Genomic DNA, 14,284 nt, shown 5'->3' on the forward strand with positions numbered 1-14,284 from the left:
AACTCCGAATTGATTCACCACTGACGGGGAACAGTCTGGCGTTGCAATCTTCCATAGAGCGATCGCCACTCGCTTCTTCACTGTCAGAGTAGCTCTCATTTTAGTGTTGCTGCACTTCAGGGCTGGGGAAAGCTCTGCACAAAGTTCCTGGAAGGTGGCCTTCCGCATTCAAAAGTTCTGCAGCCACTGGTCATCATCCCATAACGATGTGGTCCCACCAGTCACTGCTTGTTTCCTGGGACCAGAAACTGAGTTTCACCGTGTTCAGTTGATATGCGACTGCCAGCAGCAACCAGGAATTGTTTTGTTCTATGGCTTGCGGCATGGCTGCATGCATGACAGTGCAATGTTCCGCGCTACTGCTCCTGTCTCGGCTCTGGAAATACTGAGGATAAGGTGCGAGGTGTTTGTAATGCCCACAGCAAGAGCACACAACTGAGCAGGTCCATGCTTCTTGAGCTATTGCGTATGCGCTGCTAAAACCTTTGAAAAAAGGTGCGAAAAAAACATGGGTTGTTTGCCATTGGTGTCAGGGGAGGGAGGAAAGTGCATCGTGGGAGGCCGAAGCCCCATGTTGTCATTCCCCTCCCGCCTCTGTGACAATGCTCTGGTTCCATGAGGCTTTGCAAGCCCTTCCCAAGACCCCATGTGGCTATTTGCACCATGGGATTGCTACCCACAGTGCACTGCTCTGTGCATCAGTGCAAGTACTGCTAGTGAGCGTGGTGTGGACACACACGATTGACTTAATGTGGAGGCTTGATGGCGACTTAACTTTATAATGTAGACATGCCCTGTGATTCTGACTGTTGCTGCAGTTACAAAGAAGCTCCACAAGGTGGTGCTAGAAAATGAACTGATCGTGTGCTCTTCTATTATTCCTGTTCAAACTGTGCTCTCTCTGCAGAACCATACTTGACCCCACTTGCTGACTATTCAGCTGTGCATATGTGTATTGGGCAACCTATAGAACCGTACATAGTATTCTTTTACAGCCTCTTTCATATAAAGGCAAGCAATAGGTGTGTATGACAGTGGAGGTACTTGAGCAGAATGGGGTAATGATGGAGGTAGGTAAGTTTCTTGTTACGTTTTTCAACCAATCGTTTTTATTATACAGTGCAGTATATATGCACAGCATTTTACAAGCAAATACCACTAGTATCGGCCATCATGCAAAGTCATGTATTGTGTGCATATTGAATTAAACCCCAGTGTATTAACATTGCCATTATGGCTCACTCTAACAGTCACACTCTGTCGTTGTAACATTCACTGTTGGGTCACTTTTACTGCCAATAGTACCTGCAATACAAGACTGTACGGTCAGTATAGGCTTTATACTCCAGAAGACTTTTCTTATAAAGAAACATATTTGCAAGAACATGCATCCCCTCCCCCCAACTCTCCCTAAAAAAGGGTGTTTACAAACTGCTGGAAAGGGCTGGGATAGAATCTTTACACCTGTTCTGGGTAGCGTAAGAGGACTGTTTTGGACTATGCTGAAACCTGTCACAGGACAAAATTCATTGGAACAGTGTTTTACTTGCTGTGGGTCAAATTCACACCTATGCACAGGGCTAGCGCAAAGCCTGTGTACCACTTCAGTTTCCCTGGAACCCACAAAGCAGTGCATAGGCCTCATGCTGGTCACTTCCTGCAAAGGATTGAATTTCACCTCGAATGAGCAACACTGTTCATTTTACAATTCAATTTGAATACATCAGATAAAGCACTAGGTTTGGGGGCAGTGGTAATTTTTAGTATAGATTTTAAAATTACCAGCACATCAATCACTTTTGATTAAGCTCTCTGTGCCTGGGAGCTGTCAGCCTGGCTTCACAGACTCTAAATGCTAAATGCAAAGTGATTTGAAGCTTAAGAGCTCCGACTCTCTAGGATCAAGACACCTATCCTCATTGAAAGGGAATTTAGCGTAAGGTATTTTGGGGATTGCTTTTCCTGGCACTGTCTTCATGACTTATATGGATAGGGAGGGTTTTATTTGGGAAAGGGTTGGGGGCAAAGGGAAGATTATTTGTAGACTGCAGTATGTCTTCACCTGCTGATAAGTTGTTATTAGGAAACCCTCTAAAGAGGGGAGGAATGCTTGCTGTTATGATAATGTTGATAATGTAAACTAAAGAAAATTGAGATCATGATCCGTATGGAGAGATACGGAGAGAACAATAGGGAAGTTGTTGCCAAGTAACTGCACCAAAAATGAAAACTGTAGTTATGATTTCCATTTCCTTTCTCCTAAGGGCAGGGTGGTTTCTTTCTAACTGCTTGGGCTTTAAGGGTTTTAATTATTGCAACAGGATGTGAAGAACTGTTTCAAACACTAAAGGAATCCACCACAGTGCTAGTAGAAACCTAAATGAGTTAAATATTGGAACAGACTGATCTGAACTTTGAATACTTCAGTAGCCATTGGCAAGGTTGGGTTTTAAAAATGCATTAACTTGTGCAAAAGTGCTCAATACTATCCCACTAAAATATATTGAGATGATGATTATCCTGTAACTGAATTATACTGAATATCTGTAGAGCCAAAGTACATTTCAACCATTACCTTGACTTAAAAATGCTTGTAATTAATTGAATCAATCACAGCAGTGACACAGATAGATAAAATAGGACTCCGAAGAAAGCGGCCATGCCACAAAGATGTAAAGAAATGAAAATGTGCTGCCAGGGTCTTTGTCTTTGCATATGTTATAAACCAAGAATACAGTGTTTCACTTCTGGATTTTGTGCACGCAGCCAGACAGCCTCATAGTTCATGGTAAATAATCTACCTCATTTTCTTGTTTGCCATTTCTAATTGTGTTTTTAAAATATAATTATATAAAAAGGGTTAAACAGAACTCAAATCTTCTAGACATAAGCCTCGCTGTACTTTGTTGACTGACTGTGTGTTCTGTCCACATGCCAGATAAACATCGTAGCAAATAAAAGGATCCTAGTAAAATGCCCACCTGAACGTAATTCATTTGAATAGTTCATTTTCCTGGCAATGGGAACATTCAGTTTCTCATTGAATGGTGTCTCCTGCTAGATGGATACATGGCACAGGAAGGGCTCTCTGCTGTAAGGGTAGCCCTCTGTGTATGGGTGTGTGTGAATGAATTCAGAGCTCTGAGGTCACAAGCAGCAGAAGTTCACCCCAGCGTGCTTTAAAACTCCCATGTGTTTTTTGAAATGCCTTTTCCTGATTGCTCACCTTAGTGAGCACATCTTGGAGCACACCTTTTCTGTTTGCATTTGGCTGTCCAACCGTGCTGGCTGTACGAACAGAGAGCTACTAGACGCACTTCTGCCCAGATCAGGCAAGAAGTATTGGATCTCCTGGGCCTATGGGGAGAAGAGATTGTACAAGCACACCTAAGGAACAGCTGTAGAAACGTCGACAACTATGAGCAGATTGTATAGAGAATGTTGGCAAAGGGGCATGACAGAGATCAGCAACAGTACTGCATGAAAGCAAAGAAACTATGCCAGGCATACCAGATAGTTCTGGGGAGTGGAAATCTAAGTCCTGATTTGATCCTTTCTCCCTTTGCTTTGCTGGCTTGTGTTACATTAATTGAATTGTATTGTTGTATAAATGCGGTATTTACTAATGCTGTATCCTAGATTTTTGATGTTTCATATACAGTATACGAGATCCTCACTTTAAAAATAATCCACTCGGCATGGCTGATGGTAAAAAGGAAATAATCTGTACAGTTGGGAATACAGATCATCTGCTTCTGTAGATGTTTGTTGGCTCTGCAGTCAGACAGCAAGTTAGAATCCTCTGTTTTTAAGTTTAATGGAAAATCAGTTGTATAGGAGTTGCATTAGGATGTCAGGATGAGAGGGACCAATACAATGTTCTGAAAAAAATCTTCAAACAACCACCAAACATCCGTGCAGCTTCCTCCAGTGTGTTCTCTGCCATGTTTCTGTGTCTGTGCTCACCAATGAGGATAGGGATTGTGTTGAGAGTTGCAAAGCAATTGATACAAAGGGAGCATACTGTAGTCCAGTATAGCTTTCATGATCTCCTTGCTGCTTAGTTATGCATTGTATGCTGATAGTAGCTCGTTTCCAGATGTAGTAGGATTAGGCCTAATTCCTGGTTCAGATGTGTATCTCTAATGTAATCGTTTTGTTGCTAGGTAATCGGCAAGGGCGATGTAGCTGTGCCATCACATCTCTACAAGGTGATTCTCGCCAGGAGAAGCAGAATATCCTCGGAGCCCCTGGTGCTGGGAGCCTTTGTGGTGCCCAACGATCCCATAGGCTTCAGTCACCAACTACCTGAATTTCAAGTGCATATTGAAGACCTGGAGAAAATGTCAGGATTGGTTTTCTTCCCGCAAGTGGACAAAACCAAAGATGTTAAAAATATCTGTGATGTAGACACCTGTAAACTGATGGGGTTTGATGAGTTTACGTTGTACATCACCGCCCGGAAAGTTCACAGTGCCAGAACACTGGACAGGCTGGAAAAGGTCATGTCAGAGTTTAGGGAAATGGGAATTGAGCCTGACGAATATCTTGTGAAGCTTTACAAGAAGAAGGAGGAGGAACTAGTGCAGCAAAAGCAAATGGACGCTAGAGAAGGGAGAGCTGGTTGAGTACACGGTTCAGAAAATACGTTTGGAAGGTTTTACTCTCAGAAAGGAGGCACATGCACACACTCAGTTTGGATTTCATGATTTGGCCATTTTTTAAAAAAAATGTGGAAACCATTAGAAGTTGAAGTTCAGGGTAATGTTCAGTTTCTTGTAACATGTTGTATGTATGATTTGCTACAGTACTGTGTGGGAAAGGAAAATGACCCTTTCCTGGCATGACTGGATTATGGGGCCTCTGAAAAAGGCTTTGTACTATTTTCTAAACAAGACGTCAGAATTGGGGTTTGTATGGAATCCCTTCTAGGAATATTATAAAAATAAACAGTGGACACCTTAGGAGTATAACTGGAACCTGTCTAAATGTAACTGACCCTACAGATGTATTTTAATACTAAGCTGTAGAATTAATGGTGTTACTGAGAGGTGGGGTTTTTTTGTTTTGTTTTTTAATGAAAAAATGCTGACATGAAATTTTTCTTTTACTTGTTTTTTTTTTTTTTTTAAATCCAGTAACGTTTATAAACCACTGTCTAGTCAGTGGCAAATCTCTCATTGACTTCAGTGAGGTCAGAATTTCTCCCATTAATTTTATTAAGTATAACAAAATGCATAGTACATCACAACACAATAAGCTACCTCACCTCACCTCTCCAGGTCCAAGTGGCAGCAGAGTGCATGGCCTGGAATCCCCTTAGGGGACTTGGCAAACACAGAGCTCAGCAGGATCTTGGAGACACAGTGTATCCCCATGATTCCATTGGCAAGGGGATGGGGTAGGCAGACTGACCTGAGCTGTGGTCATCGGGGTTTAGGACGGGTCTTACCATCGAAACATAGCCGTCCGAAGGGCAGAAGCCTCACAGCTGTGTGTGTAAAGGAGGGTTCTTTTTGGAGGAAGCAGTTTGCTCCGCCTATCAGGATAGGCCATTCTCTCATGTTTGTTTCAGCATAAATGTAAATCTGTACTTACCCTATCTATTGGGTAATAGGGAAGCACATACTAGTAGAGGGAGGAGTCTGCTATTTTTGTGGATCCAGGCTTCTATTAGTTATTATCCACCCCTGCCTGGCAGGTGTGTGAAGTGGAAGTAGGAATTCAGGGACAGATTGTGGTTTAATTTCATTCCTAACAAGGAGGCCTATAAAATCCATAAACCATCCCCTCTGGTCTAGTAAAGTCATAGGGTGTGTCAGCCTCATGAGCAGCAAGTTCAAAGGCAGCAGGTATCCCCTTCAGTTTCTAGAGCTGCCATACCACCTAAAACCACACTGTGCAGAGAACCCTGTAAATTGTGACTCTGTTGCCAGTATAAAATTATACTAGCAACAGGAGCATAGCTGTAGCTCATACTTTCTTACGGGAGCAAGCTGCACAGAGCATCCACTCTATTTCAGCTCCTACTCCAAGTCTTACATACCCCCTTGAATTCCTGCAGGACCCGCTTAGCATGATTTTCATGTCAAAGGGCTCACCATGTGGAATCTAATCCCTCTAGGATTTTCAGTCACTGCTCCTGGATTCCCCTCTGAAGCATGCAGGAGTGGGGACCATAAGGCGCAGGGTAAATAGCTAGTTCTGGCCTAGCAAAAACACATCCCTATCTGGTACAAACCGAAGAATACAATCATATGCATTTACTTTGCTCGTTTCACAAATTGAGGTGATAACTCTGGCTACTGTAACAAAGCTTATTCATAGTCCCTTACTGTCATGGGGATTTCCAAGTGAAACAGAAAATACAACACAAATAATGACATCTCTTGGCTTGTTTATTTCTAAACATAAATTACTACCTGATATGCTCTGAGCTATGTACAGCAGAGTTAGTGGCTATCAGTAGTTGTGTCAAAATTCCTCATGATTAGACTGTTAAATGCTAGTGCCTTAACTAGAGTTTCTGTACAATCCACATTAGTTTTCCATCCCTAGCCATCATCCACGTCTATCAAAATGCCCAGTTTTTGTTGGAGAGGTTATAAAATGGCTAATTGTGATAGAAACCAGTGGTGAAAAGTGCTAGCAGTGGTTTGCTTTGAGTCTCCCAGTGTTTTGGCCTCTAAGGCTAAAGTAAGAGAGTTGTAGGGTGGTGACATCTATACCATTTACAATCTGATACAATCATTTCCTGATATTTTCTTGACCTGCTGCTCTTCAGCATTCTCACAGACCTTGATTCAGAGCATGCAAGTTGGTAAACAATGTGTTTTCATTTGCTAATATGCAGAGACTAATAAAAGGAGAAACTGTTGTTCTCAAGTGGTCCTCTCAGCAGTGTACCTTCTACTTTTGGATTCAGTGCTACTCACTGCCAGTCCACCATCATTTCATTTTCATTTTGTGTTCATTTTGTCAGGGGTATGAAATGTAAATGCAATTCTGATATTTCGCCTTTAGGGGGCAGTTGAAATCTATAACAGATATTTGGCTACCGTCTGTTCCAGGTGCATATAAACTTTAAGGGGCTGAATGTTTTATGGAGGATACAACTGAAATAGCTGTAAATAACAGACACTTGGGCTTTGTTTCCCCCTATTCTAACAACTGCCTTTCCTGCTTGTAATGCAACTATAACCCCTTTTTAAAGAATTACGATTTCATTTATTACACTAGACAGCTGTGCACAGTGCAAACCCGTGACCTTCCCGGATGAAAAGGGTTGTGGAAATTACATACCTGTACTAGATTTACCAGTGGTGTTGATGTCTTCATTTTGTATGTCTGGCTCTAAGCCAAGTCCAGATTCTGCTTCTTTAAGAGTGTAATTGCAGATGAGTATGTTAACACTTTATATACTATGTGAATACTTGGTAATGCTGTTAATTTGTACCTGTCCGTGCAATGTACTGGGGGATATTTTTAAAACTGTTTTTATTTTTCTAGGTATTAGCTGAATGTGGTGTTAGTCCATATCCCAGTTGTGATTTGTATTACAATAGTGAAAAGAGGCTCCCAGCTGAGATCAGTCTCACTTGCTAGGTGCTATACAAATACATGGTAAGAGAGAGTCCCTGGCCCGAGTTTACACTGTAACGGATAAGGCAGACAAAGGCTAGGAGAGGAACCAAAAGCACAGAAAAGTGAAGTGATTTTCCCCATTTAAGCCTGTGTATTTAAAAAAACAGACGTGTCAGTTCTGTCTGTCTGCCCCAGTGTTTGTTGCCTGGCAGTGGAGCTGTGTGGGAATTATATATAAACCCCAAAGTGCTCTGCGGGTGACCTGACTCAGTGGGGAAGTAAGGAGCAATTTTGCTGTTATTTTTGAATGGTCGTCTGCAGTCACACAGCCACGCAGATCAGTAATCAGCGGGGATATAGGAAATGTTCATTTCTGTGCTTCACATCTATCTAATCAGCCCCACCTACACAGTTCTGGAGGAGCCAGGTCTTGTATGTTCGCTAATGGCCTGTGCAATTAATGGAGTATCCGCTGTTGCCGTAAGTCGGATTCAAACACTGAACAGTGGCTCAGAGTACGTACCTAAAAATAGCTGAAGTGTGTATTTTGAATCTCTGGTTAAGTATGTGGTGTTGGTGTTCACTGTATATATATATATATATATAAGTAAAACCCTGCTCTCCCACGTAGTGAAATAGGGCAGCAATGCAAGCACACATTCGATTATGCCCTTCATGCAGCCTTGTCAGGGCACTTTCCCACCCACCGAGTGTAAAATCAGCAGCTATAGCCACATAATAGTCCCAAAATAATCACTTCAAAAAGCTGAATGAAACTACTTTGTACATGCTAGTTGGAGAGGCACAACGGTTGGCATTCCCACTTTCACTGACAGTGCGTTCCACAGGCAAGGAACAAAGGAGCAAAAGGATCTTGAATGATGCATGTCTAATGTTATTTAGGAAATGGGACGTGGATTGTTATCCAAACGTAGAGAGGAACTATTGTGCAAGTCATTTACAAAGCAGGAGGGAGTAAAGGCCATTACAAACTCCTGCTAATGCCTCTCTCACCAAGTTGTAATGTGCAGCAAACTTGGGCTTGATTGTAGCTAGAGAGCTGGGAGAAAGTCAAACAAGCCAGTCAACCTGCTAGAGCACTTTGTCTTGCCCTAGGCCCCCGCACAGTACTGCTAACAGTCTTGAATCCTGTCTCGCTGTGTGTAGATGCATCCATCTGGAGTAAAATACCTTATGGAATCTGACCAGCACCTGCCAACCTGCCTCCATCTTCCACTCAGCTAGCCAGGTTGAATGAGGCTACAGCCTGCAGCTCAGACATGTCAAGCCATCCCAAAACACAAACAGGTAGTGATAATTGTGGAGATGGGCAGCGAAAGACTTCCCTGCTTCCCAGGAGCAGTGGGAGGCTCAACTCATTAGGCCAGATCTTCAGCTTGTATGAAGTAGCATAACTCCCCTGTAGCTCCCATTTACACCAGCTATTCAGCTAAGGCACTGGCCCAAACTCTGTAAGGTGCTGTGGGATCCAACGCACTGAACTGATCATAGTTTAAACAAACAAGGGAAATGGAGCTAAATCAGATTAAACTCAAAGATGGGCTCCAACTGTAGGGCTCAGATCCCAAAAAAATGTTTCCAGTGTTCTGTGGCCTAATTCTGCTTCCACCTATATCATCAAACTACAAGGCAGTGTGGTGCTGTGGCAGGAGACTTGAGCTCTGCCAGTGACTTGCTGTGTGTGACCCTGAGCAAATCACTTCACTGCTCACTATACAAAAATAAATAAATACATAAAAATAAGATACTTTCCTTCCTTTGAAAAGCAATTAGAGATCTCTTGCTAGCATGTGCGGCAGAGGAGTTAGACATGATCATACCATAAAATGGCTGCGAATCCATTTCCTGATTTACACCGGTAAAATTAAAGTGTAATGAAATGCAATCCAAGATGAAACTGAACAATTTGGTTATATAAATAAGTTTAAACTTGAGTTTGATTATACAAGAAAATTGCAAAATGCAAACCAAGCTAAAAACATGAAATGTGAAGTAGTGAAAGCTAGGCAAAAATCTGACCTAGCCCATGGCAGTGCTAGAGTACAGGCAGCCAAACTGTCCATCAGCTGTTCTCTTAGGCTAAAAGTTGACCTACTTCAGAGCCAGCTGAAGGACCTTCTGCAACACTTGGAGCTCTCTCAGGGGGCCTATGGCAGTCAGAGTAGTCAGGCAGGTGGGAGGTGTCTCTCCATTTCCTGTGTGCCATTGGAGGGTCCTCTGTACCTGCCCCAAATGTCAGCATGAAGGGACAGGTTATGGATGGGCAGGGACCATAAAATTTGCCTTATGGATCAGAGCAGAGGTCCATGTAGTCCAGTATCTTGTCTCCATGTAGAAGATTGAGGGCTGAGGGCGTTGATGTTGTTCCCTGGCTCATCTCCTTGCTTAAGGTCTGTGGGCATGGAATTTCACGCTTTGAGAGGAAATCTTAACCTGTCCAGTTCCTAGCAAAGCACATTTGTCAGTAACATACTTTTGTTAGTGTGTTTGGGACACAACTTTACACCTGGCTCAAGATCAGCTCCAGGTGTAAAGTTCAGAGGCCAGCTCCTCAGCTGGCGTAGAATACCATCTTACATGTGGGTTACATCCCCCTGCAGGGGCTGAGCCACCTAGAGGCTTGAATCTGCTACGGCATTTGACTAACAGAGCTAGATTTCTAGTTCAGTCAGGAGAGCAACTTACACAGCTCACAGGTTTAATCTCTGCTGATGACCCACTCATGGGTTTTGCATTATAGGTGGAGTTCCCTGATACAGGAATCCGTGACTTCCAAAGACCTCTGTGACTTCAGCCTGCGGCAGCTGGAAACTGCAGGGTACCAGCAATGGGGGGGCCCCCAAGTTCTGAGCTGCTGAGGGCAGTGCAGGGCCCCTCAGCTCCTGGATGCCATCGGTTGGAGGGACACTGAAGCTCTCAGCTGCTGTAGCCAGCAGGGGGTACCCTGCAGCTCCCCACCACTGAGGGCAGCAGGAGGTACCCCATCGCTCCCAACCACCACGGGCGGCAGGGGCTCCGAGCTACTGCAGGACGTGGGACCCTGCAGCTCCCCGCCACCTTGGGTGGTGGGAGACCTTGCAGCTCTCAGTGAGTGGAGGGGGGCCTTGGGGGCCCCCAGAGCTCCCAGCTGGCCTCTGCAGCTGCCCAGCAGCTCCCCATTTTGTCATGGATATTTTAGCAAAAGTCACGGACAGGTCACAGCCTCCATGAATTTGTCTTTATTGCCTGTGACCTGTCCCTGACTTTTACTAAAGATATCTGTGACGAAATCTTCGCCTTAACGATGTGCTTACCCTGGTTCCAAGCTGCTGTCAGATCTGTTGGGACTGGCAGCTTTGCTTGTCTATACTTGCAGGTTGCATAGGTGCAGTGGCATGGTGGCTGGCCACAAGTGCTAGAATCAGGCCTGATTCCCAGCATACCCAAGAGATGTTTTCAAAAGCATCTAATTGACTTAGGAGCCTGAGGCCTGGTTTACACCTAAAACTTAAGTTGACCTAGTTACATCGCTCGGGGGTGTGCATGAAAAGTTCACGCCCCATAGAGACGTAGTTAAATTGACCTAAGCCCCGGTTTACACACCGCTAGGTCAATGGAAGAATTCTTCTGTCGACCCAGCTACTGCCTCTCGAGGAGGTGGATTTCCTATAGCGATGGAAAAACCCCTTCCATCGCTGTAGGAAGCATCTATGCTATGAAGCTAGAGCTGCACCACTGTACCACTTGTAGTGTAGACATACCTTATGTTCCATTGTCCAAAGTGACTTGGGCCCAGATCCGCACGGTATTTCGGCATGCAGTTCACATTGAAATCAATGGAAGTCAGGCACCTAAATACCTTTGGGATCTGGGCCTTAGGAGCCTCTCTTCCATCACCTTTCAAATTGCCAAAGTCACTTCTGAAAATGGGTCTTGGGTGCCTAAGTCAATTAGGCACTTTGGAAAATGTTCTCCATGGTCTAATATACCCAAGGCACATGCTCCGAGTGTCCATGGTGCACAGCCTAGTAATAGCAAACATCTAGGTGCTCAGGGGGTTCTTCAAGTAATAACAGTCCTTAATAAAAGCAGACTTTGGGCCTGATTCTGTTGCCACTGCAGTCTGTAGCAAAACTTCAACACGAGAGGACTGGGCCATTAGGATCAATTTTTTGCACTGGAGGGAACACACACAGTTCAGGCTAATGTGCTAAAAGTAACAGGGTGTTGGCAGCTCCCATTGCATGGCCCTTCATCTCTCAGAACATGGCCCTCTTTAGTACAACATGCATATTTGAAAAGAGGCACCACTCCCTATAACATTATATCTAAGCCTACTATACTCCTGCTCTAAAGGAAACCGCAGCTACCAAGTGAGCACATTGCTCTTACTAATAGCAAGCTAATCAATTTGAGTTACTGTATACATTAGTAATGCCCATGTAATCCTAGTGCAAATTAGGTTTGGGTAGAATGTGAAGCCCATGATATCCTGTCTTCCTGAAGCAGAGCTTGGATTTACAGCTCCCTTGGGAATGCCACACTAGAACCCCTCCTCCCTCCCTCCTAAATCCTCCCTTGCTTGGATACAGCCTGGTCCTCTGATTAAAATTGTGCGGTGGTTCAGAAAATGATTTCCAGCCAGCACCTCTCAGTGAATTACTTTTTTTAGACAACACATTTTTACCTCAAATACAGCTGGACGTTATGAAATCTAACGCAGGATAAACATCGGCCTGACAGTGGGAAGAAGAGGGCAGGGCAGCTCCGCATCATCAGCAGGATGAGAAGATGCTGCAGGATGGTCGCAAAGTTCCTGAAGCACATTACCTATTTGCACTGAGGGACACAAAGGCCATGGAGATCAGAGAGCATTGTTTTTCCACAGGATGCAGCAGAAAGACCTCCACATGTGTGCTGATGTGCTCGTGTAACTCCCCCTCCAGGCTAACAGCAGACAGCGTACTTCTTGACTCCAGTGGGAGTTCTGTCAGAGACGGAGAGGTGGAGGGTCAGGCCTAGTGGTTGGTGCAGTGGCAGCTAAGCCAGGAACCAAAACCAGAGGTAGGAGCCGGAGTCAGGAGTCAAGTGTGGGGTTACAACAAGCCAAGAATAGGGCTGGGAGCTAAGCTGGCGGAAGAGCCGTGCTGTAGCAGGACTGGGAACAAGGCTGAAGTCTGAGCAGGGCTGGAGCAGGACAAGGCCCGCAGAGTCTGTCATCACTATCAGACAGGGGAGAGTTCTGAGCCCTGAATTGCCACTGGGGAGACTGAGCTGCTGTTTCTCCTGTGGGGCTTACATACCTGTGCTGAGAGGCACCAGACCAGCTCCTGGCTTGTGGATTGGCTGGAGCCTGGCACAGGAATGACTCATCACCACATGTGGCTTAATCAGGCTCTAGTTCAGGGATGACTCATCATTTTACACCAAACCTGAGGATGCTTCCCCAGTGTCCTCGGGCCCGGCTGATGGGGGGTGTGATCAATGACGTTTCTGAAGGAGGTCAGGTGCATGTATATTACTGGCCAGTTCTCATGAATGGTTCAGTAGGCCATACCCTTCCCAGTCCACAAGGTACAATAGTTGTCCTCAGAGAAGCTTAATATCCAGGCTCTGTCTCACCAAATATTCTTCCTGCCTCTGAACCTCAATGAGTGGTGGAGGTAGTTGTGAACATCCAGGAATGGAGTTTCTTTAACAAGGAAACATGTATTCCGTAGTATGGGGTAACAGAAGCTTGAAGGCCACAGGGTAACTGGAGCTTGATCTGTTGGATGACCCATAATGGGCCAAGGTAACAGTGGTCTAGTTTCCTTGAGGGTCAGGAGGTAACCAAGTGTTGAGTCAAGAGCCATAGCTTGTCTCCAACTGGCATGGGAGGAGAGTCTTGCCAATAGAAGTTGGCATATCGGTTGTAGTCCTCCTTGGCTGAGTTTGGGTGATTTTTAATTCCTTTCTGTGTGGTGGCAGTGTTGCCAAATCAGAGGCCATGGAGACACACAAGATCTGGGGTACAGACGGATGGAATCAGGAGTGGAAGTCATAATTGACATAAAAGGGACTTTTGTGGGTGGAAGACAGTACGGGGATCAGCCTGGGCCAGTTCACCTTTAATCTCGTCATTGAGGCTGAGGTAGAAAGGGTGTATCTTTATCTCTTCTTTCCAAGCTGTGTCAGTGACCAGGTATCGGAAATGTGTGGCATAGGCTGTGATGGGTCAGCAACCTTGTTTGAGTAACTGTAGGACAGATTCAGTAGAGTGCGTGCAGTTTAGGTCATCAAACATGAGTGAAAAGACAAACAAATTCATCCAAGTCCAAACTGATTGAAACTGTAATAAAGAACAATATTGTCAGACACATAGATGAACATAATTTGTTGAGGAAGAGTCAACATGGTTTTAGTAAAGGAAAATCATGCCTCACCAATCTAGAATTAGAATAATAGAATATCAGGGTTGGGAGGGACCTCAAGAGGTCATCTAGTCCAACCCCCTGCTCAAAGCAGGACCAATCCCCAACTAAATCATCCCAGCCGGGGATTTGTCAAGCCTGACCTTAAAAACCTCTAAGGAAGGAGATTCCACCACCTCCCTAGGTAACGCATTTCAGTGTTTCACCACCTTCCTAGTGAAAAAGTTTTTCCTAATATCCAACCTAAACCTCCCCCACTGCAACTTGAGACCATTACTCCTTATTCT

The 14,284-nt window shown here is 44.5% G+C and overlaps 1 protein-coding gene across 1 annotated transcript in view; it reads left to right on the forward strand.

The window, feature by feature from the left end:
- EXOG (exo/endonuclease G) overlaps positions 1 to 9,592 on the forward strand; it is a 33,742-nt gene extending 24,150 nt beyond the window's left edge. Inside the window, exon 6 of the mRNA XM_073334661.1 lies at positions 4,167 to 9,592. Coding sequence (XP_073190762.1) covers positions 4,167 to 4,628 — 462 coding nt within the window. The 3' untranslated portion in view covers positions 4,629 to 9,592. The remainder of the gene's footprint in view (positions 1 to 4,166) is intronic.
- The last annotated feature ends 4,692 nt before the right edge of the window (positions 9,593 to 14,284 follow it).

Source organism: Lepidochelys kempii, chromosome 2, assembly GCF_965140265.1.
Source record: "Lepidochelys kempii isolate rLepKem1 chromosome 2, rLepKem1.hap2, whole genome shotgun sequence".
NCBI lineage: Eukaryota > Metazoa > Chordata > Testudines > Cheloniidae > Lepidochelys > Lepidochelys kempii.